The sequence below is a fragment of the Hippichthys cyanospilos genome, chromosome 12, assembly GCF_059441005.1.
Source record: "Hippichthys cyanospilos isolate Australia breed blue-spotted pipefish chromosome 12, RoL_Hcya_1.0, whole genome shotgun sequence".
NCBI classification, from domain to species: domain Eukaryota; kingdom Metazoa; phylum Chordata; class Actinopteri; order Syngnathiformes; family Syngnathidae; genus Hippichthys; species Hippichthys cyanospilos.
Window position 1 is genome coordinate 18565638 of NC_142380.1, and position 25667 is coordinate 18591304.

The 25667-nt window shown below is 38.2% G+C and overlaps 1 protein-coding gene across 1 annotated transcript; it reads right to left on the minus strand.

Moving 5' to 3' along the window:
• Window positions 1-594: 594 nt before the first annotated feature.
• Window positions 595-25383, minus strand: LOC148415210 (tissue factor-like). Its single transcript, XM_088430302.1, has 7 exons — window positions 25243-25383; window positions 18803-18914; window positions 16194-16283; window positions 14780-14883; window positions 10266-10444; window positions 5466-5631; window positions 595-5377 (listed from the first exon to the last, which is right to left on the minus strand). The coding sequence occupies exons 1-7, from the start codon at window positions 25307-25309 to the stop codon at window positions 5241-5243; spliced, it is 855 nt and encodes a 284-aa protein (XP_088286428.1). The 5' UTR covers window positions 25310-25383; the 3' UTR covers window positions 595-5240.
• Between the last annotated feature and the right edge of the window lie 284 nt (window positions 25384-25667).

Here is a 25667-nt window from a genome sequence, read left to right on the forward strand (position 1 = left end):
TGGCCCCATAGTGGGTCCTGTTTCAGAAAAATCCTAGTACCGCCAACTGCGGTCATACTAACGGCAAATTAGAAGTCGAATTAAATTCAAGGTGTAGATAATGAAACATGGAAGAAATGAGTGTTTACACTTCAAATACCATTTTGTTATGAAAGAAATCTAGGTAAGAGGTTTCCCAACGGTCCGGTGTTCGTCTGTCAGCTGTCACTATGTGCGTGTTTTATGATTGAAATTTGACATGGAGCTGGTTGCCTCGGTCTAAAGCGGAAGTTGGGGCAGGAGTAAATTACAACTCCTGCCAATCGCGTGTTTTATAGAAGTGCCAATCACCGTCTTGGCTCCGGCGCGACAATCGACCAATGAGGGCAAGAGGCAAACATTATTTGCTGTACTTCAAAATCTTAAATGCTGAGTTATTAGAGCTACGTAATTGGTTTGTCTAAAATACATCATCTTTGTTTTGTTATTTTATCTAAGTCAAATTTTATTCAGTGACTATGTTAGTCATATTTTTTAATCAAGTAGAAAATTGTAACGATCTGCAACACCGGAAATAACGGAACTGGCTGGACCCAACAGACACTGAGCATAATGTATCATAGGAGGAAAAACTTTAATAACAAAAGGAGCATGTAACAAGCGACCGGGGTTTAGAAAACAATAAAAGCAAATGGAGGACAAAAAGCGGCATAGACCAAGTGCCTCAATGTTTACATGAAAATGCAAACTCTGAAAGAAAAGAAGTAGTGAGGAATAAATCAGATATTTCACTTCTTGGAACAGAAAATATTGACTTTGCACGTTGAAATAACTTGATACTTCAATTCGAAATTTTACACTTGATTGATGGATTGCGTTTATATCGTGAAATATGTTGTAAAGTAGTGTAAAGGGATTCAATATCACGATATGGGTATTTCCTCCATTTGAAGAAAGTTAGTCTGTGACAAATATATAAACATAACTTTACATAACATGTACATTTCTGTAAGAATGAAAACATTTGTGGTTAAAAGATGTTTTCACATGCAGTAACACACACACACACACACACACACTCACGCACACACAAACACACATATACATAGGCTACAGTATATATATATATATATATATATATATATATATATATATATATTTGATATTTGAAGAAGGACCTGTATGATGTAATTTTCTCTCATATTTGTAAATTTTCCCAGCAATCGCCTGGCGACCATTTTTAATCAAATGATAATTGCAATATCCACCAGAAAAATTGCAATTGAAGCTGAAATCATTCAACCATAATTGTCAGCATGCCATTAGACCTACTTTATGAGGCCTGGCAAAAGTACTGAATTGTTGCTGCAATGGAGAGGTTGTATTCATTCATATGTGCTTCAGCTTAGCTGCAAATAAAAAATAAACTTTTCCTTCAATTATGTATTATATCGGCAAACTTTTGGCCAACAAAAATGGGTGGGATCTAGAAATCGCTCCAATTTCCATCTCATTGTTCAGTTGCATCTCGTAAAAATAAGCAATCGAGAGAAGCTTGTTCGCCTAACTGTAATTTCACCAGAAGACACCAGATGGCCCTAAACACTCTCATATTGATGGTTACAGATGGAAAGCAGGCTTGAGGAATTACAAAAATATTAATACGTACTAAAATTCTGTATAAAACAGGCTTAAAAACGTTAAATATGTTACTGATAATCTTTAGAATTGTTAGTATGTTTTGGTGGCTATTAACTATGTCATTTAAAAACTGTGCTCTCTGGTGAACATTAAGAGTATTTCCTACTGTACTCTTAATTCATCAACCTAAAAAAGACACTTGGTGGTTTTAGCATGGATTATTTCAAAATCAAAATGTATGTTGTATACATTTCGTTTTAAAATAAAACAAGCTCCAACTATAATGTACTGCAGACAGTGTTGGGAGTAATGCATTACAAAAGTAATGTTCATTACTTTAATGTATTACATGTTGCTGTAATGTGATAGTGTAAGGCATTTCAAAAATAGTAATATTTTACTGGGTACAAATGACAGTAACACGTGTTACAATACATTATAATATAAAGAACAAAAACCGTTTAAATTTATAATATTAATTGAAACGACATGACATGAATGCAGTTCATTTGGTCGCCTTGAGATGGCGCTGGTATTTTGTTGGTATGCAGGAAACTTTGTTAAGGACATGAATTTGTGTGTTTTTATTTGACATTTCCAGCAATATGGGTACCATTTACAAGTCCAAGGGAGCAATAATATTTATTTGGAGAAAAGTTTGAGCGTGTAAGTTTGATTAAGTTTAGTTTAAGGTCATTCCACTGAATGTGTAATGAGCTTAATGAGCTACATTGTTAATGGCAAATCCGTATTTCCAGGTGTGTGTCATGTTTCTGTTTATCCTGTGGGTTCTCTGTATTGTTTGTTGTGCCTAAGCAGAGTTTCAATTGTGCCACGAGGGGGCGGGGTCACCAGCCTGGCGCACCTGTTCTCCATCACCCATCATGGTGTTTTTAAAACCGGCCACTACAGGAGAGTGACGCTGGGTTATTCCTTTGCCATACTTTCATTGCCTAGTGAAATCTCCTGCCCCGCATCCTTCTTCCTGGTGATCTTTTGGTTGGTACTTTTCTCTAGTTGTATTGTGCTCTCTTAATGTTTTCTGTTGTTACTTTGTTTCTAGTCGCTCTCCTGCAGCCTTCGCTCCCTTGTTGCCTTCCTTCTCAGTCAAACTGATTCTACCAAGACATTCTCGTCCCTCCCTTATTTTGTACTTTGTGAGTTTTGTTTGTACTTTCCCGTTCCCTTTTTGGACACCCTTGTTTACCACACCAGACGTGCGCTTTCTGTTATAATAAACTCTTTGGACTCAACCCCTCGATTGTCTGTCGGGGTTCTTATCCTGTTCGGGCTCGGGGGTCACCCGTGACAGTGTGTTGGCGAGAGTAATGTAAAAGTAATGTAATTGTTATGCCACACAGGATACCACCACCAGCGGGCACCAACTCCAGAGAGGCATCGCAATGGGCTGCTCAATCTCTCCCATCATCTTCACAACAGCCTTTCAGGTGATACTGATTGGCAGTAGGCAGCTGGACCAAGGAATCAGATTACAGTCAGGCCAACGGTGACCAGCCCTGCGGAGCTACATGGATGAAGTAACAATCGTGTTGCAAACAGCCCCATGTACTTCGAGGCTCTTGAAGAGGTTTGAAGAACTCCTCAATTGGGCCCGAATGAGGATCAAACCATCAAAGTCCCGCAGCTCGGGGCTCCCATTCGAAACAGAGCCAGGAATGACCTTTTCTCCTTCACTGTAGATGCAGAGAGGATCCCATTGTTGGCGGAACAACCAGTCCGAAGCTTAGGAAGGCTGTATACAGCTGAGCTGTCTGATGATTGACAAGCGTCAACTTCCAGGGAAGCTTAAAGTCTGGTGTTATCAATTTCCCCTCTATCAGCGTCTTATGTGGCCCCTGAAGCTATGCGATATCACTTCATCCACAGTAATGAAAATGGATGCCAAAGCCAACAGCTTCATACGGAAGTGGCTTGTCCTACCTCAAAGCCTGTCCAACATAGGGCTGTTTGGGAAGACCACACTGCAGTTACCACTGAAGTCGATCAACCTGGGCTACAGACAGGTAAAGGTGGCGGCACAATCTGGTCTTGCGGAAGCTTGCAGAAGTCCTTGAAGGGCAGAGAATGGAAACTGCCAAAGACCTTCCTCCCAGGACACAAGCACTGATCCGCTTTGTCAGATGCATATCCAGACAAGACTGCGATCTTGGCAGAGCTAACTATTCCTTGGGAGGGAGGAATGGACGTAGCATTTGAACCTAAGAAAGACAAGTATACTGAGCTGGTAGCTGAGTGCTGAGAAACAGTCTTGGCTGCAGGAGACCACGGGATGACGTCTGGGCTCAGAGAGGTGATGGTTATCTCTGGTGGAAACTTGAGCGGGCGGTCAAGGTCCACCCTTAAGTTCCAGTCGCATTCAGATGTTTGCAGTGTTGATTTCTCCCTCTGGCTGATGTTCTGAACCTTGGCCCCTTGTCTGGAGCTGCGTCTGAGAAAGCAGATCAGTGCTCGTGTCCTGGACAACATCTATCTACCCTGTGGAGGTTCGCTGCAGGTGTTTCATTGGAACTTCCATCCAGCACCTCCTCAGGAAGATTGGAGTGAGGGGAGCTAAACTCAAGAGGGTATCCAGGGACCTGGCAGAAGAGGTGGAAAGAGCCAGCTTCTGGCTGTGGCTAAGGAAGGAATTACAGGACGTGGGGGAAAAAGGGGTCCTTGTGGTGGCTGCAGGGGGCGGCAGGGAGACGTCCCTGCCGTTGCTCCACCACCATGAGATGTTCTGGGATTAATGGAGTGAAACATCAATGAAGGGTGGCTCCCGGCTGATGACCCTGCAGTTACCCCACTGGCACCGTCGGAGGTGTGTCAGGCTAAAACGCCATGCAGGTAGTGCTTACTTGTGCTTTTATCTAATAGCATTTCAAATACAGTAATATTATAATGCTTGTATATATATTTATATAAGATTATATAATACTTTAGAATGACAGTAATAAGTAATAAATAATGCATTACAGTTTTTAAGTAGTCTGTCCAACAATGACTACAGAAACCCAGACATGGCGAGGGGGCTTTGGAGAGGGTGGAGGCAAATTCAGCTATTGCCACACTATAAATAAAATACAAAAACCAAATGCTAAATTGTGGGCATGAAGTAGCTCTATTTTACAGAACAGTTAGGTGAGAAAGCACACCTTCTCTAGAAATGTAAAGTAGAACTGGCAATGAGCTGTGAAGGCAATTTGAAGGGCCTGGTATTACAGGCAGTTTATGAAAATGAAATTTAAAAAAAAAAAAAAAAAAACTTTTTGCAATTTCTTGCTAAGGTGCAGTCCATTCCAATACACCCAAGTACATATACATCCAGCACAACTATCAAACCCATAACGAAGTGTTTTGTGTGCGTTATAAACCATTTGTGAGCACAAATTAGCATTCTGTGTCCACAATTAAAATTAAAATTAAAAAAAAAAAGATGTAGCGGACAACATGATATACTAGTGCAGAGACAAATACAGTTTTCACCCTTGCGATGAACAAAAACTCTAAGAGGAAGACTCGCTCCCTTGGATGAAGTTGATATTTTTTTAGTTTTGTTCGCTCACCCCCAAATTAAAACATCCAGACAAAATATCACATAACACACACATTTTCATTGTTCAAACAACTGTCGATGACTGATACATTTGAGAGGTTCGCCTCCTTCGTCTGCAGCATAAAACCGTCACTGTGATGGTGACAATGAGGGCTATTACCAGGATAAAAAGTCCACCGACCAAAGCTCCGAGACTCAGCTCTACAGGGGGAATGATGGTTACAGTTATACAGAAAGACTGACTTGATTTGCGTACACCAGCGATTTCCACAGAGTGCATATAATATACCTTGAAAGACATTTTTGTGTCCAGGAGTACACTGCTGGATGCTCCAGGCTCCTTGCTGGTACAGTTTGGATCTTGAAGGGATGAATGCTGCCACCATGAAGCAGTAACTTTGACCAGCATCCAAACCAGATACTTCTCCTCTATTGGTCTTTGTTAAGATGTCTCTCTATAATGCCAAAATGGAATGTATAATTTTAAATAATGACATTGCATTCAGGAACTCTGATAACAAAAGATAGTATTCAAGTGACGTCACTGACCCGACTTGGCGGCCATAGTGTGGGGCAAACAAACACTTGCCGGGGTCAGTGAGCAAAGGTAAACGCAGAGGAGATCGCGCGAAAGGTACTTGACAATGGTAAACACCTGCGCCATTCACGGTTGCAACAACACTGTTTAAAGACGATTCTTCGGAGTGCTTGTTGCCAGACAGCACGAATGCGAACACACGAAGGAATTCAGTGAGCGGAGAAGAAACACATGGATTGCAAGATGAATCAAAAGAATTTCCAACTGACAAAATACACGAAAGTATGATTTGACCATTTTAATGAAGGTGTATATAATTGTAAGATTGCTAAAATACATTTTACTGTTATGTGATCGTAATCTATAATGCTGATTTCTATTTTACAAGTCTGTTGCAAGACTATATGGCAAAAATCCACATCATATTGCTCGCTGATGTACAATATCAACGTAAACATCACTTGTATTTTCGCTAAACTTTTAAAGCGTTAAAAATACATCGAGATGATACTTTGTCTATTTGTGTTTTACGAACTGTATATCTGGTTTAAAAGACAGCTATTTTTGCATACAAATGCATGTACGTTTCGTTGTTTGTTGTGTATGTTCGCACTTCTATGACATGTTCTCATGCATTTTTCACCATACAAATTCAATATCTTATAATTACTACTGCCAGTAGATTTACATCTCTATTTTTAACTTAAGTGTGCAGAGGGGGTTATAATGATATCCTTTCCTTAGCAATAATGAGAATTCGATCATTGACGGAGAGATGCTAGACATCTTTCACACATTCACTTCACATAGGAGATAGTTGTAGGATTCAAGTGATTTGTAAGCTTTACATGTCTTTTCTATTTCTCACTATGTATGTAATATCAACAGCGGCCAGAGGCAGCGCCAAAAATCAGAGATCAAGCACAAACGTATGAACTGTTAAACTAATCATCTCCAAAACATTTATTCGGGTGCAGCCCACGCGGCCCGGTACCAGTTGATCCACAGATCGGTACCGGTCCGCGGACCGGGGGTTGGGGACCACTGTTAATGAGTATGCACTTACAGCTTTCATTAAATAATTGCTGATATGGAGATAAGTGATATTTGGCAAGTTTTTTCTTTTCGTACGGATCAATTCCATTTATCAAACATGGTTTCGACTTGCATCACTCCTGGGACTGTTGGTCTAAACCTTCCTCATACGTTCTCTTTACAGAAGTAATGTTAGAGGTAGATGAGTCTGACATTTTCAATAACTGACGATGTAAACAAAAATAAGCTTGACCCACAAGATGGCGCCTACTCGCGAGGTCGTGATTACTATCTATATTGCTAAAATAAATTTCATTATACAGTGGATCCCCGGTTTAAAACGTCCCTGGCTTGCATTTTTTTCACCTTACGATATTGACCATGATCAAAAATGAATCAAAAATGGTGACAAATACATTAGAATTACATTAGTGCATAGTAATCAAACTTTATCATGTAAATAATAATTTTAAAAAATGCTCCTCAACCCTTTAAATTAATCATATTAATTAAAGCAGTTGACAATATGAATGAAGTTCCCTTGTTTGCCTTGAGATAGTGCTAGTGTGTTTGTGATGAGTACAGAGAGAGACACCTTTTTAGGACGGTTTTATTTTATATTTTCAGTGATCCAGGAATTATTTACAATAATGTTTTGGAGCAATGGAGCAATAATGTTTATTTTTTGAATCATTTAGAGCATGTAGATTTACATAAATTCAATTTGGGTTAATGCGAAGTGCTTCCTGTGTGATGTCTTTGCTAAAGTGCTAACAACGTGCTAACAACGCGAACGTCAGACGCGACAGCTCACCCCCAAATTTTGTTACATTACATACATTATCTTACATACATGTGTTTATGTGAATATGTACGTTAGCTGTAGCTAATGTAATGGTGGACGAAACAAGATGAAAAGTGTAAGACCACAGTAAACATCAAAGCAAAAAAAAAAAAAAAAACTTGTCTCATTTGTGGGAAAGCTAGCATTAATAAATGAAAAAATGCATCACAAACTGTAACAAATACCGTAGACATCACGGGTTGTGATAACATATTACGTTACATTACTGTCATGTTGGCGCAGGGACTGGTATCTTGTGTTTCATTTTATATGCCAGGGATGTCGCCTTTTGTATCTTGAATGTTCTCTCGTCACGAGAAACAATATTTTTCTGCCGCGGCGTTTTGTAAGCTGAATTTTTTGTAAGAAGAAGAGGTACCACTGTAAATCAAAATTGTACACAGAAAGCTTATCATGTATGATATTTGAGGATGTTTTATTTTACTTCAATTATATTTCAATTTTAGATTTTTTTCATTATTTTTTATGAAGACAAAAATTTAAGCTTGACAAACCTTTTCTGAAGAAATTATACTGATTGATGGAAAAATGAGGTCTCATAAAACGGTTTTGTCATATTCAACAAGAAAAAAATATATCAATCTTGGATTAACACTAGAAAGACCAGGAGGTGCCATTTCGCACTTCTACCTATAAAGACCTCCGGAGTGCCAAATGGCACCAAGGATTATAGCTCGCTTCCTGACTCACCTGTGAATGGCAAACTTTGATATGTAAAAATTGAACAGAAGAGAAGTTGCACACCAACTTTATCTTGCTGGGGGGAGCATCACGCATGCAAATGCAGTCGTTATCTGAACATCCAGAGTGGGGTTTCTGAGATATGTTTTTGAGTGGGGGTTGAAGAGCTTGCACAGAGCCCTCTTTTGAAAACTTCATCCAAGATAAGAATTGTTTAGTTTATTGTACACAAAACATACAGTTCGTTACAAATACAGCCGAACACACAAGATGTAAAATACAGCACGAGTAGAAAAACGCAAAACAAAAACAGTCAAAAAATGTGCATAGGTGTGTCAGAAGCCAATGAGGCTTTTTCATATCCACACTCCCAGGCAAATGTGGTTTCAATCATGTTTCAACATAAACATCCATAAATAGCATAGATGCAGATTCAATCAAAAATAATCTCTTAGTGACTTTTGTTTTAGGTCATGTTTGCATTTAGATAAGGTTGCCTTTGTTTGATGCTATAATGATTCAAAATATCATTCCATAAGTTTGTACAATTGCAGATTTCACTTGCTTGTGACTAACTGTGGCACAGTAAGAGACATAAAAACAAGATTGTTGGGGGTTGTTCATGTAGCAAGCAGGCGACTTGCTCGCATTTGCAACCAGGTGTAAACACGTGCAAATTGACCTATCTATTGAATTGGCCTGTTGGATGCAGATTGCATTACGATTGGGAATTCTCAAGAATTCTGTGTGAAAACCTAAAGAACAAAAACGCAGAGAAGACTCAATCCTCAACAGGCATTGGAAATAATCTTGAGTGAAGTAAATCACAATGACTCCGATGGAGAAGACATAAACCTTCCACTGTCTTCAGGCAAGATTATGTTCCCTTTTTCATATTTCTTTTCCAACAAGGTGAAAAATGCTAATAAGTAACGGTGGAGCTTTTGTGAAGTTTGTTGTTGTTGTTTTTTTTTTTTTTTAATCCATTTAGCACCATGTAAAGAGTCTTTACAAGGTTTTCTTGCAGCCTCCATTTTGTTCCTGGGGTGGACTCTTGAGTCACCTGGGGACCATTACTAAATGACTGTTGGTCAGCAAACCTGGAAACCCACAGATCATTTGAATAATGTCCCGAACTCGCTTCAAATATATCATGCAACATCCACGATTTGATGACATGTCCACCCACAGTGAATGAGCAAAAACTGGTATGTTTGCTGCAAATTCTGATGTGTGGCGGTCATTTGTCACCAGATGAATCACATCGCACAACCCTGGTCGACTGGATTCTGAATGACTGTTGAAATGTATTTACTCACAAAAACTGACTGCACACTGATGACGCAAATACTGTATGTATTTTTGAGAATTTTTGTTTTGGTCCATTTTTATCAATAAATCTCACCCTCAGAGGAAAAACTTGTGTGTTGCTCTCTCAGCAAGATAAAATTGTGTTGCAACGTCAGCCTTTCTTATCTTGATTGAAGTTTTCAAAAGATGGGTCTGTGCAAGTTCTTCTACCCCCCACATAATGACGACATTTGCGTGTCTGATGCTCCCCCAACAAGATAAAGTAAGTTTGCAACTTCTCTTTTGTTCAGTTTACATAACACAGTTAGCCGTTCACAGGTGATTTAGGGTGTTAGCTAAAATCCTTGGTGCCAATCGGCACGCGGTGGTCTTTATAGGTAGTAGAGTCAAATGCTGGACCTTCTAGTGTTAAAGATGCAGTTGAATTTAAAATGTAATACTGTACATTCCTACTGCGCTTGCCTTCATATTTAAAACAAGAGCACCGTGAAGAGGAGTAAAAAAACAAATATCACAAGTGGTTCATGAGGCTTCATTGTCCCATCTCTAATTTGAATGGCATTGTAGTTTTATCGGTTTTGGCTTTAATTTTCATTGCCCAAAGTCAACTCAGCTGTCCATGAAAAGTCTGACATTTTGTAGCTTCTTACTATAATTACCTTTCCTGTATTTCCGGACTTATAATAGCTGATCTTGTACTGGAGGTCATTCTTGAGAATGTCTCTGATGGTGAGTTGCTTTCCGTGTTTATGAAAACTGGTTAGTGGATCTTTGATGGTCACACTCACTCTTCCTTCATCCACAACCTCCACTGTGAAATTTGCAGCACTGATCTCACCTAAGCAGGGGAGAAATAACAATAAAGATCCAACTTGATGCGAAGGTTCAGTTTTTCTGAAGTTTTTTGGCACAACAGCCGCTTTCGACTGATAGTCTAAACAGCAGTGGTGGACCAGCAGGGCCAGCCAGGCCTTCTCTTCTGGCCTGATATAACCTGAAATTATCATAATATAATATAATATAATATAATATAATATATATATATATATATATATATATATATATATATATATATATATATATATATATATATATATATATATATATATATATATATATATATAATAACTATAGTAAGTCAATTTTTTCATTTTACATTTATTTTTACTAAATATACATGTATTTTATATATAAAATTATTCTCCATATTCTGTTCTTTTCGAGTCATATTATATCTATATGGTTACATTCCTCCAAGTGCTGCTGTTTAAGTGTGGAAATTTTAGCCAATTAGAATTCAGTTAAGGTGTGTTGTCAGGCAGACTTCCAGGCAGACCATGTTTGCCTAGCTGGGAGGCTTCTGTGCAGTGTGCAATGACGTATTGTGTACAGGCCCATATTTTTGTTAAGACGGCTGCAATAGCCAATCGACCAATAAAAATGCCTTTAGGAAACCTCACATAGAACATGAATAAAGTTATTTAAATTAAAAAAAGAAGAAAAAAAAACATGTTGCTTTGCCAGCTAAGGTTACCACATGGGCTAACATCAAAGCCGGACCCGCTGACGCTTTTTAAAAAAATTTTTAAACCCACAATAGCTGAAGAAGAGCAAAACAGAAATTGCATATTGCTCAACCAGCTAACGTTGGTGTTAGCATACATCGAAGCCAAACTCGATTATTATAGGATTTATTATTGGAAATTAAACTCAAAGACAAACTCTACAAGTCAGTCATGAAAGTCTTTCAGAGGAAAAAAAGAATGGATTTTGTGCTGAAATAACTTGGGGACAGCAGTTTTGGGTGCGTTAATATCTTTTTATCATTTTATGTCATTCATATTCAATTGTCATGTTTGGTTGGGTTTGGTTGTTGTGAGTTTGTGGGGTTATGTTCATGATTCTGTTCCACTCGCGTCTGCCCTGATTGTCTGCGTTCTCATAAGTTTGATTTGGTCCACCGGTCTGGTGATACTTTGTCCAGTTTTGCTCCCTGCCTCATTTCCTTGTTAAAACTTGAGCCACATATTTCTCAGTTTTGCTCCATTTTTTGGGTCCCGTTCCTTCCTCCTCCCAATCCAACTCACCATGCTCATGCAGACATGACACGTATTAAATTCCCATTTGTAATTTACCGTTATGTAGCATCTTGTTAAAGCTTGCCTTCTCTTGGTGGACTTCATAAAACTTTGTGGACAAATAATTAGAAATTATCATGACTTTGTTTTGGCACGTATAATGATTAGCTGATGCAGGTTTATTGATGCTTAAATGTTGTTTAAAAAAAGGCTGTGTACGTGCGCATGAGGGGTCCATTCACTGAAGGCCTAAGTGTGAAATGCACCGACCGCCACTGCTAAACAGGCATAACAACCAAAAGCATCCATAACAGCCATTGCTTAAAATCTAATGTACCCCTAAATTTCTTATAAAATCTTGAAAATTTTTGCCTGTTTAGGACTTGAAAATAGAAAAACGTATGCCTAATAAAGGCTGTTTTTGCCTGTTTGGATCAGCGGTGCCCAAGTCTGGTATATCTAGCCTGTTTTCCATGTAACCCTTATCCGGTACACCTGATTCAAATGTTCAGCTGATAAGCAAGCTTTGCAAAATTCTGATAACAATCATGGGTACTTGAATCAGGTGTACCGAATGAGGGTTACATGGAAAACAGTCTGGATAGCAGCTCTCGAGGAAGGACTGGAATAAGGCACCCCTGGTTTAGACTATCGTCCCAAAGCGGCGCTGTGCCAAGTAAAGGGTTAAAAAAAAGTATATAGAAATGCTGTTGCCTTATACAACACAAGTTTAGTGTCTATTCAAATGTGTATCTTTGTTTCTGTGGTTCAATTAAACCAGTCCTTTCAAAAAGTGGGGCGGAGCCCCCTTGGGGGGGGCACGAGGCACATTTTAGATAATGATGCTTTTGAAAATCAATCTAATGCACCTAAGCCACTCAGTCAATTCATTGAGAGACAAAAAAGCATGACCAGAAGCTCAGTAAGCTGCAAAATCCCTTTCTTCAGATCACACTTTGGACAGTCAGGCTTCTCCTTTGACCATGTGTACACATAACTGGTTTGCATGTACTTCACTCTGCGCATTTGCGGACCTACTTGACTTTCATCCATGGCATCAGAGCTGAACACCTGAGCTGAATGAATTTTGTATTTTTTTTTTTTTTTTCCTGAAAAGTGGCTCCAAGATGTGCAGTGGCTTGACATTTCAATGTGGTGTTCAGCTAGCAGACAAAAGTTTTGTTTGATATGGGGGCGAGAAATTTCGGTCATCGTTTGTTAGACAAGTATGAAAACAGCATGTGAACATAGCGCAACTTATAGTATTGCCAACAAACATGGAAGTTAAGAAGCAAAAGCAAACCGCCCTCTTGCTAAGTGGCAAGAGTACAAGTCAACCTGCCTTAAAAGTTGACCCTCTTTTTACTGTATTTTGGATGAATTTTACAAAAACATGGTTATAAATCTACCCTTGAATTTAGCGGTTACATAGACTATGGGCATCCCATTAAAACACATGGAGTGTGTTATATAAAGGACGAAGTTACGGTACTTTTAGTGGCATTTCTACTTCATAGATTGAGTAACATACTGGAGGAGCGAGACAAGACTGCAAGGGAATGTACGCATGCGCCTGGACGCAAATGCTAAAATTAAATTTTGCAACAATAAAATGTTTTGTAAAAAGTTTCAATGCTTTTTATTTTTTTTTGACACAGCTGAATAGCCTATTTGTTGAAAAGTCCTTTAAGTCTTCCTCACTAGCTGACACAATAAATAGCCCCTCCCATTTGAATCCCAGACATCCTCTTCTTTCGCTCATCATTTGTTCAAATATCCTTGTTACAGTTTGTTTGAAACGGAGGTCTTCGGAAATGATTTGCAGATTATCTTATTTGGGGCGATCTTTACCCAAGTGAGGACTATTGTGAGATCACAGTGTGGAAGGTTGCCCTTCGCTGTTTCTCCCCTCACGTGCCAATATCCATACTGGCTCGTTTAAGCGCACGTCCAAGGGCTGAGGAGACAAGTCAAGCCGTATTTTCCCTTTCATAATGCGTCAAAGTCCACCCAAAGAAATATCTAAGCACCCTCATTGTTAACAGATGCAATTAGGCGGCGCTAGAAAAACGTGCAGATTTGCAAGGATAAAAATGATCAAACTAGCTTAACTATGATGATGCAATTTTGTGGATGGCTTGATATCTCCTCAATAATCAAATTATATCTATATCATATCTTTTATCTTGCAATATTGGCTACAATTAAGAGCATGTTATTTGTTTCTTTTACTTTTATTCAAGTAACTCAAATAATATTTTTTTTCCAAAGTAATTTTACTCACAATTCCACTTCAAGTCAATTACAGAATGTGAGTACTTTTCCAATTCCCGCAACTGCAGCATGACATTGTGAAGTGCTAAACGGCATTGTTTTTTCTGGTCAAACTATTGCTTGCCTTGTTAGCAAACAGAATGAGTAAAAGAAGGAAAGAGAGAAAAAGAACATGCAGGATGGATCTTTTTCAAGAAAGAAACTCTTCATGACTGATTAAATCTATAGTAGCAACTATATCAGAAAACTGAGTGTTTTCACAGAACAAAATCATTCGCGTATGGTCTGCAGCCTCAGCTTTCTGAGTGTGTGTGCACAGGTCTGTTCTGGCATGTGTATGTCCGTGAGTGTTTGGTATTATAATACTGGTTTTGTATCAGTTTCTAGTTATGTCATGTATTCGCTTGTGAATTTGATTACAAGTTCAGGTTGATACAACACAATTACAAATGTAAATGATTCAAACTAAAATGTTGATCACAAAAAGGTTTGTAATAAGAATTGCAAATGTATGTTACATTTGTTTATTTTTATGTTTAGTTCCTGTAATAACAAACCACTTATAGCAAGACAAACATGTAGTAAAAAAAATCATGAGTTCATTTTCTTTTCTTTTTTTTAAAGTTTTTGTTAAGTTACTCTCTGTAACAAGGACAAACTGAAGAGGTTAAAATAAAAACATCTTATAACATGAGAAAATCGTTTTAAAAAAAAAAAAATAAAATTGAAAATGGAAACTGAAATCTGAAAATCAAATAGGGCCTTTGATTCCATTGTTACATCGCTGGTGATGCTACATGCATGGCATGTGCAATACTTACTTTGTTCATAGGGATCGAAGGGTGGTGAATAAGTGTGAGGTAACTCATCTATCTCGTAGTCACTGTTATAGTCCGGTTCCGTTTGGATATCAGCAGTAAATGTCCTGTCAAAGTAGAAAAGCGTGAATTCATTGTACTCAGAGAAGACTTCGAAAACTGATTTCCACTGATTCATGGGGTGAAAATAATAACACGAGGCAGTAGTTAAAGCACCAATTGATGGGCTGACTATTACTGATTTGTGTTAAAAACAAAAAGATAAAAAAAAAAAAAAAGAAGACAAAATTCAACTTTTTTTCCATCCCTCTTGCTGCATTCCGGGTCACGGGAGCAGCAACATGAGCAGGGAAGCCCAGACTTCCCTCTCCCCGGCCACATCGTCCAGATCCTCCGGGGGAATCCCCAGGTGTTCCCAGGCCAGCTGAGAGACATAGTCCCTCCAGCATGTTCTGCGTCATCCCAGGGGCCTCCTCTCTGTGGGACATGCCTGAAACATCTCACCAGGAAGGCGTCCAGGAGGCATCCTACCCAGATGGCCGAACCACCTCAGCTGGCTCCACTCAGCGCAGAGGAGCAGCGGCTGATACTGAAGCCCTACCGGATGCCCGAGCGTCTCACCCTATCTCTAAGGGGGGAGTACGGACAGTCAGCGAAGGAAAGTCATTTCAGCCGCTTGTATCTGGGATCTTGTTGTTTCGCTCACGACCCACAGCCTGTCATTATTGGTCAGAGGGCAAGAATGTAGATGGACTGGTTAATCGAGAGCTTCGCCTTGCAGCTCGGCTCTTTCTTGACCACGACTGTCCGGTACAGCAGACGCTGCATGAATCTGCCTGTCGATCTACTCCTATCCGCCTGTTGATCTTCTACTATCCACCTGTCAATCTATTGTACTATTACCCTGACTTGTGAACAAGACCCCAAGATACTTAAATTCCTCCACTTGGGGAAGGATTATTCTGATCAATGAAATATGGAATACGGAATCTGATGCTGCACACCAGGGGTCACCAACCTTTTTGAAACCAAGAGCTACTTTTTTGGTACTAATATCAAGGGCTAACAGTTTATGTGAAGACCCAGATCATGTTATTGATCTCACAATAATTAAGAAACAGCTGTAGTAAATATGTGAATCAAGTGTAATATGTAATGTATCTGTCGTATATGCATCATAGTTAGTAAAAATCCTAGAAAATCACAAAGCTCTATCACTTGCAGAACAGGTCTGCAGCTACTCATGTGATACTTGGGGGCTACACGGTGCCCGCCGGCACCACGCTGGTACCCATGCTGCACACCATCAATCTTTTCAACAGACCTACCGGTGATCAGTACTGGTGAGGGTTTAAGTGTCATAAAACTTTAAAACCACCCTATTATTACAACAAAGTTCTTTTTATGTGGTACGTACCTGTGGAAGGCTTCAAGTTCATTGGATAGATCACACTCTGTCTCTGCTATTTCGATGCAGTTGGGACTTTTCAACCAGTCACTGTCATCCCTGAATTCACATGACATAAATTCAATTTACTGCCATACACATTTTTTCCCCTTTCATTTTCAGAACTATTTTGACAAGTGGCTGTTACACTGTCATGGACGTTATCCCATCAATATTCTGAATTTTAGAGTCATGAACGTAAATGTAGGAAAGGTATATGTTGTCAATGCAGAGATGCAATGTTTTATCCTTGAAACTCTCCCTTTCTGTATGTTATAGGTAAGTTCGTTATAGGTATAAATATGTCATAGGCCATACACAAATATTGGTGCTGACAATTTATTATTCCATTTTCTGTAGCATTTTTCAACCCTGGTCGGTTTGAGCCTATCACAACTGACTTGGTGAGAAGCAGCTCTGGTCACCTGCCAGTTGAAGATAACATATGTACCCATGAAAAGGCCTCGGCTAGATATACTGTACTGTGATAGGCATTTTGAACTCTGATCTTAAAAGGTTTTGCACTCTCAATCTGGAATTGCCCCTGGTGCAAGAAACATATCTAAAGTGAGTTTCCTCCACAAGGTGTCCCTGCCCTAGTGTTATTCTAAAAACTAGTGAAGGGCAAGTTACTTCAAAACTGTAATGCATGATTTATAGTTACATTATACATTACATATACATTACATTATAACAATACTGTATTTGAAATGTAAGGTATTACACTACTATCACATTACTTTTACATTACTATCACCAATCTAACTGGAAATATGGATTAGATATTCTATACTGTATGTAACTCATTATGCTCAATACACATCCGGAGGAATGACCTTAAATTAAAATAAACGTATATGCTTAAAATTATACCAAAATAAATATTGCTCTGTTGGACTTGTAAATGATACCCAAATCAATGGAAATGTAAAATAAAAACATTCAAATAAATGTAGCAAACCAAATTTTCTGCATACCAACAATACACCAGCGCTATCTCAAGTCAACCAAATAAACTGCATTCATGTTAACTACAGTGATCCCTCCTACTTCGCGGTCCCAGATAGTCCCAGTACTTCACGTTTTTTTTCCAGGAAAATGAAAAAAATATTTCAAAATAAAAAATCATTTAAAAAATGTGCAAAAATGTACAAAAATGCAAAAAAGCAAAAAAGTACATTATACAGTACTGTAATAATCAGATAACGAAGTAATTAATAAAAAATCATTTAAAAAATGTACAAAAATGTACAAAAATGGAAAAAAGCAAAAAAGTACATTATACAGTACTGTATTAATCAAATAACGAAGTAATATTAGTGAAAAACTATGTTAAGAATTCTTCAAGCGTTAGAGTTCGTGACGTTTTTATCTTATTTTGAAATGCATGCTTTTAATTTGTCGGGTCGCGTTGCATTTCTGTTTCCTGTTTTAAGTTCTCTGTGCGTCATTCGGCTTGTTACGGTGACGTGGTGAATGACAACGAAAGCTCATATTTATAGTTTATTATCATTTATGTTGATAACGCACGCTCCTGGCTATGTTTAGTCAGCCATGAGTGTTTATTCTGTTTATGTGTTCATTTGTGTAGAGGTTGCACTTTATAGTTAGTAGTTGTTGTTAGTTGTTGCTAACCCGCTAATGTCGGCTAAAAATACAGTAAATTCATAGATTCAGTGTTTATATGTCAGTTGACACTAAGATTGTTGTTGATTTATTATTTAACAGATACTACATGATACACCATACATGAGCCAAAATAAATGTGAAGTTCAACATGATGACTTGCGTACTCTTTCACCGGAGTCTTAGTGCAGATAACCAGTCCTGAGAACAAATTCTCAATAAACTAAGTAATATTAGTTATTTAATGAATATACAACAATGTTAATAAGGATAATGTAATGTTAAGTAATAGGAGAAAGGAAATACAATAGGCAAAAAATACACACAAAAAAAGGATTGTATGGTTACTGCGGCTATATTGGGGCGTACTTAGAAATCTAGGAACTGATACCCTACTTCGCGGGTTTCAGAGTTCGCGGGGGGTTGACAGCCCCCATTAACTGCGAAGTAGGGGGGGATCACTGTATTACCTTACTTTTGTAATGTATTACTCTCAACACTGGTGAACACAGTCATTCTCTCAGAAAAGACCTGCTTTTTCTCTAAATCTAGAAAAGCCAGATGACCCGGCTCAGCCATTTGGATTGGATTATTCACCAATGTATGTGTAGTTCTATTTGTAAACACTTGGTCTAAACTGCCTCTTTGCATACATGCCTCAACATAACCATGCTAAAATGTCCATTGCGGTGCAGTAAAATCAGGACCAGCTCACCCATTAAGCGAAAGAGAAACTTTTTTTTAAATTAAAGGCAACTTCTTTTGTAAGCATGTTTAACAAAGAAAGGGAGGTTCTATATAAACTCTCGGCGAGGACACCACAGACTATTACCAATCTGAGTAATATAATAACATGGTAATGAAATTTCAAAAGTGTATTAGGGCCTTTGTGGTTTTGTGTGAGTATGTGTGGTGTCTGTATGAGTGTGTGTAGACATTTTGTGCTGACTCACCAAGAGTACAAGACAGTGAACTTGTAGTTTGATGGTGTTGCAGTCCACACCAGGAGAGTTTTAAAATCCAGAGATACCCATCGTACATTCTCTGCTTTGGGAGCATGTTCATCTATGACATAACAAACTCTGCGTTATATACACACATTGGCCAAAGATTGCTGGCACATTCCCAAACAAGGAAGTTATCAAACACACACAAACACAAGACACACACAAACACCTACAGGCGCACACACACGCAAACACATGCACACACACACACGCACACACACACACACAAATGCACACACACAAACTGCTTTAAACCTACGGTTTCATTCTTACTAAAACAACTGCTTGTGAATTGATATTGATAAATTGATTGATTCTTCATGACCATATTGAGGATTAGCAGTTTGGAAGTTTTTAACAATCAAGAATACTGTAAAGCACAGGTGTGAAATTCAAGGCCTGAGGGCCAAATCCGGCCAAAACCTGTTCTTATGATATTTTGTGTACAGTATTGGCAAAAACTTGTTTACATTCATGCCCCAGTTTTGAAATATTTAGGACATTCTGTGTATGCTCTGCTACAGATTATTTTATTTAGTTTAATATGTAGGACTTGGTACTGACTGGCCTGCTAACTGATAATGGCACGGTAGCTGGAGAACACTGTAGTTGGGGGACTGTGCCTCAGTAGGGCCTCATGCCAATCAATGAACATAACGTCTGAAGAACTGAATAAACTCAAACATTCATGACCCAACTAATGTTCAAAATTAAGGAACTCAAAAAGAATATTTGTCAAGAAAAGAAAATAGATATGTTGGGGAACATGTTGGATGATTAAGAGCAGTATTTGCAAATGAACAATCTTATGATTACAGGACTATTCCTTCATATTCATATCATTTTCCCTGATAAAATGAAATAAAAAAAAATACAGCTGGTGAAACAAGGTTGATCTTGAAAAGAACAAATGTTCATTTAATAGACACCCTACAAAGCGAAATGTGGACATTACCAAAAAATGTCAAATAAACAAAAAAATCCAAGCCGCATAGTTGGTCAATTTTAAGATTTTTCTAAAACAAAAAGTGTTCCTGAAAATGCCAGAGGGCAATGGATCAGACAACTTGAGAAACTTGATATGACAAACAGACATGCTTGGGCAGGTTTGACTTTGAGCAGGATTTTGATACTGAACAAAACTGTATTATGGATGACCATTCACTAAGTAATTATTTGTCAGTACAATATTAGAATACTGACATTAAAAAAAATGATTTTAACGCAGATGTCTATATCAACCTAAAATTTCTTTTACAGACTCGGAAAAAAGCATTAGACAATGCTGCAGTAACAGAAGGTTGGATGGCCCCAAGCAGAGAGGATTTTTTTTTTTTTTAACTTGATGTGGATACAACTTCAGTCACAAACAGGAGGCGGGGGAAGGCTGGATGAGTAGCCTTGGTTCAAAAATTATCTTAACTCTAATACCAGGGACATATTTTCAGGTTTTTTTTGTTGTTTGTTTTTAAAAAAAAAAAAAAAAAAATATAAGTCCAGACATTCGATCCCAGGTACTCAAGTATCGATTTAATACCTAAGTATTTGGAAATTAATGTCCTTAACCCTCTCCAGGCAGGCGCTGCAAATTTGCAACAATAATATGAGAGTCCCCTTGGTATTCCACTTTAATATTGAGGCATTTTTTATTTTTTTTATAAGAAGTTAAGAAAAAAAAAAAACTTAATTTGAGATGACAACATCCACTTCCCGGAAAACTGTGCAACACATGAAAATAATCCGGCCTCATCCTTCCATCTTGGCTGCACATAAATAGCTTTAATGCGGTGCAGGTATACTCCGCCTCCCACCAATCAAGGGGACCTACAGTCCTGTCAACCCACATCGCAAGTACAAATTAAAAACTCAGGCATGGCAAAAGGATGGAGCCCCCTCTAGTGCCAGGGTATGAAAAATATCCATCAGGGACCCGAGCTCAAATCATGTTCTGCCCAAGCCCGCGTGGGTTCTCTCCGGGCACTCCGGCTTCCTCCCACGCTCCAAAAACATACATGGCAGGTGTATTGGACATACTAAAATGTCCTTAGGTGTGATTGGGTGCGTGAATGGCCGTTGGTCTCTGTGTGCCCTGCAATTGGCTGGCAACCAGCTCAGGGTGTCCACCGCCTACTGCCTGAAGCGAGCTGGGATAGACACCAGCAAGCCTGCGACCCTTGTGAGGATAAGTAGGTCTAGAAAAAGGATGGAGGAATGAGTTCAGCAATTTCTTTGTTTAACGATGGTTAGGTCCTGCTCATCTCTATCATTTGTTTATTTAATTTTTTTTTTGGGTGGTGAATCTGTTGTCTGAACCCGACTTGGAATTTCTTTAGTCAACATGTTATATATGTTGTGGATTAAAATGGAGATGTTGGAAGTTCTACTTCGCAATGGTCGTAAAAATTTTGAATGTAGTGAAAGACTATACTGTATAATGTATCAAGGAACTTCTGTAAGAGTTTGTGTCTACTTGCTCTTAATGTGAGTAGTATAATCCCTGGACTTCCTTTTTGACCCAGCTTTTCCAATATTTTCTATATGGTTTACAAAAGTATCAACAGCAGGTGTTCTCTAAATGCTGCTTATTTGTATATTTTTACTTTTGTGAAACTGTAATTCCACCGAAAGGCATTCCATTAGATTGTCATTCGTTTGAGACATTTTTTAATCACACTGCATAAACATTAATATACAGTGTCCTATAGTCTTATTGTAAGCTACAGGGAAATCTTGAAGATGTGTTTGTTACAATTAGATTTTTGGCTTGCGAATGTTTAAAGATGATCACCTCAGAGCAAATGTGGTTATCTATGGAAACAATTTCAATAACTGACGTCAGTGACAAGGGATAAAATAAGGTCAGTTTAGCTTTCATTCATGATGACTAGACAATGACACATAGAAGTCTCAATTCCCAAACATTTATGTTTTACAACACCATACACTCCCACTCAAAAGAGTGATAGTTATTTTAATATGAGTTTCATATGGATGGCTCGCCTACAGCATTGTAACTACAGGACCTGAACAATGCTATTGGACATGCATTAGTAGAGGAACGTCTTTGGCAATCTGTGGCCCCCATACAGATATTCTGGTTTTTCCTTATGTTTGTAGGAAGGATGTACATGTTTTTTTTTTTTTTTTTTTTTTTTTTTACACATTCGTCACCCACATTTCGCAACTATTTAAAAATATTTAGACACGAGTGTCGTAATTCAGCGGAGCCTCATCATGAAAACATCTAACCATTTAACTTTCTTGGAACATCTGCTGCTACATCTGACTCACTCTTTCTCGTCAACACACCATAATTGAAGTCATATTTTGAGATGGGGCAAAGCAGAAGTGCTTCAAAGGAAAACCTCAAGGCAACAAATTGCAAATAGCTCGATAAAAGCTCTGCTTTATTTCTACAAAGTGTTTTACTTAATTCTACAAAGAATGACATGACAGAGTCATGCTGTGTGTTGCAAGCTGTTTAGGTAGAAAGGGCAAGCATTATCCTGATTTTTTTTTAGATTCATGTGTGTTCTAAGTCAGGGGTTCTCAAACCTTTTGTAGTCAGGGACCCCTTTTCGGAAAGCAAATTTTACAAGGACCCCCATTGCAAATGTTTGAAGAAACAAATTAAAAAAAATAATTTAAGTCAAACATAAGTGCCCTTTTTATTCACCATTATATATTTTTTTAATGTTATGTTTATATTTTATTTATTTTATATTTATTTAATTTTATTTAGTATTTATGCCAAATATTTGGTGATTAAACAATCAAGCTCTTTGATGATGACGTGGATTACCTGGGTCCCCTTGACAAATTTCAAAATTATCTTTTTAAAAATATATTAAACTGGTTGAATTGATGACTATTGGAGAGTCGTGAATATGCTCACAATTTATTTTGAATTAAAATAAAAGGGCCACAAGTATTAATATGTTTTCATTAATAGCCCAAATTATTTCACAGTCAGGTCACAGACCCCACTTTAAAGACCACTGTTCTAAATTACCACATGTATTATGTTCTTCAGGTTGGACTCTAGAATGTACTCCTCTTATCAAATAAATAAATAAGATCTGTTTAATTAATTACAGAGGACAAACAATTGTAATCACATATGTGATTATTTAAGGTTTAACAGTTAGTGATATGATCTAGAATTTAAATTATCATTAACAACGTGATTCTGCATCTGATCAGTGCATCAGATGCATCTGTAGTAATTGATCAAACTTGAAGCTCGTTGGGGCCTCCTCTGTAGTGTTCTGTTTTGCAGAGTGTGCAGCACAGCAACATTAGTAAAAACTTGGGCAATTAACAGAATGGAGCAGTGTGTTACATGCATGCATACTCAGAAACAATTATAATGATGTAACTGCCGGTGTAAGAGTGTAAACAAATTGTTAAGTCAACGTATGAAGCTCTTGTTAAGCATGAGTGCGGGTAGCATTGTTTTGTACAAAATTTGCTACCTTGACATGAAAGGTAAAAATTGGGTGTTTGTAACACATTCCAAAAAAAAAGAGCAACAAAAGACTGGGAAGAATTGAGGAATACTCAAAAAGCATATTTGGAATATTACACAGGTGGATATGTTAATTGGAAACAAATGAGCGGCATAATTGGATAAAATAAAAAATGCATGTATGAAAGGCTTGGTTGCGCCCACACGTCAGGAGTGAGGGTCACCACTCGATGAACAAGGCGTGAGGACAGTTCAACAGTTTTAAGAACAATGTTTCTAACATACAGCTGCAAGAACTTTAGGGAGTTCCATAATTCCATACCACCACCAAAAGATTCAAAGAATCTGGAAGACAATGACTGCCTGCACCCACAACCCCTCAGACGACACTGCATTTAAAATCAACATCGTGTCAAGGATTTTGCTACATAGGCTCAGGAAGTATTTTAAAAATGATTGTTTTTCATCATTTTGTGACATCTACACTGAAAAATGGTGCATTAAATTTACTCAATTTTATTTTGTCATACATTAATTAATATCTGGATCCAAATACGTTTTGAAGTTAAAAATTAAAATCCAAATTATTTTACTGTGCAACCACTTGATGAAATACAATCAGGTAAATTCAACCCAACAGTTTTTTAGTGTACAAATGCAAGTTAAATTCAGTCATGCAGTGTTACAGCCATTCATAAACACAACCCAGGCTTTTCTGGGCAGGAGTTCATCTGCGATGGATTGATTCATCAGTCTGATGAGTACACATTTTCAAATTGTTTCTGGTAATGTCATGTCCAAAGGCCAAAGGGAAAAAGGACATTTCAGATGTTACCAGTGCTTGCCATTGCGTGAAGACACATTTAGTGCTGAAAGGTACAGACAGGGTTTGGAGCTAAAGTCTTGACTTTTAGTTTACCAGCTCAGTGGCCCAATGTTTTCCAACCAGGGTTAACAGCTATGGGTGTTACGTGTTGTGAGGACACTGCAGAGGTACGTGGAAACCATCCATCCATCCATTTTGTATAATCCTCTCAAGAGTTGCAGGCTTGCTGGTGCCTATCCCTGCTGACTTCGGGCAGAAGTCAGAGGGCTCCGTGAACTGCTTACCAGCCTTTTGCAGGGCACATCAAGAGAAATGACCATCCACGCACCCAATCACAACTAAAGACAATTTAGTGTGTCCAAAACACCTGCCATGCATGTTTTTGGAGTGTGGGAGGAAGCTGGAGTTCCCAGAGAGAACCCCCACCGGCTCAGGGAGAACATGGTAACTCCACACAGGAAGGTCGGAGCGAGGTGGATTACAACTCGGGTCCCTGAATTATGAGGTGGACATGCTAACCAATGTGCCACGCAGAGCCACAGTGAATTGAATCCACAATTATTTTGAATTGAAAATAGATTCTGGGAAAAAAAAAAAAAAAAAAAAAAAAAAAATATATATATATATATATATATATATATATACACACACACACACACACACATATATATAAATCCAACAGCTGCATTTCTAATCTGTGGTAGCATTGTATACTCCGACCCTATAGTTATACAATGAAGTATTATTATCAGTATTGATGCTACAATGACTTTACTGTAGTTGACACTGTGCAAACACACATACGTTTATCTGTATTTAAGTAGCAAATGCCAAAAGAGGCATATTTAGTCACAAGTATCAAAAATAAGTAAATTAAAGTGAAGTTCATTATATTTCTTTATCTCATTGTGGGCAACACTTGCATTTAGTATTCAACATTTTGCTCACTTGCGCTTTTCAGCTTGGAGAAAGGAATGTGAATTGGAACCACATGAGAGTCAGAGATCACGTTTAAAAACACACACACACACACACACACACACAAATGATCATCTCAGCAGTTAAACAACAAGTTTTTGTGTGGAGCTTTACCTGCAACAGTTATAATCCAAGCTGAAACGTAGACTCCAAGATAAAGAGCGATTTTCAAAGAGGCCATGTTACAATTCCTTTTAATGTCAAGCCGAGAGGTTTCAGCTGCAACGTCTTAAAGAGTATGGGAGCTGAATTTGGGGCAACAGAGGGTCTGATCATGGATCCGCCCCTATGTTTCACTGTGTGATCCCTCCCACATGCCTGCTTGCTGATGGAACGTTCCCATAAAATCTCTTTTGGCAAAACATGCAGACCCCTCTCACACTAGGATTTATCCTTATCTTGCATCTCAGAAACACAAGAATCTCCACGTAAAACTCAAATCCACTCTGACAAGAACCATATGGGGAGTGTGTAATCTGTGGAAAATACCTTGATTCCATGTTACCATAGCAGCAAGTGGGCATCGGTCCAAATGTTTT

Bases quoted from the DNA above. Each gene is read 5' to 3' on its own strand.
- LOC148415210 (XM_088430302.1), bottom strand. From the start codon at position 25,309: ATGGCCTCTTTGAAAATCGCTCTTTATCTTGGAGTCTACGTTTCAGCT. The intron at 18,915-25,242 runs GTAAAGCTCCAC...GTTATGTCATAG, and splicing joins TTGGATTATAACTGTTGCAG to ATGAACATGCTCCCAAAGCA. The intron at 5,378-5,465 runs GTATATTATATG...TTCCCCCTGTAG, and splicing joins ACACAAAAATGTCTTTCAAG to AGCTGAGTCTCGGAGCTTTG.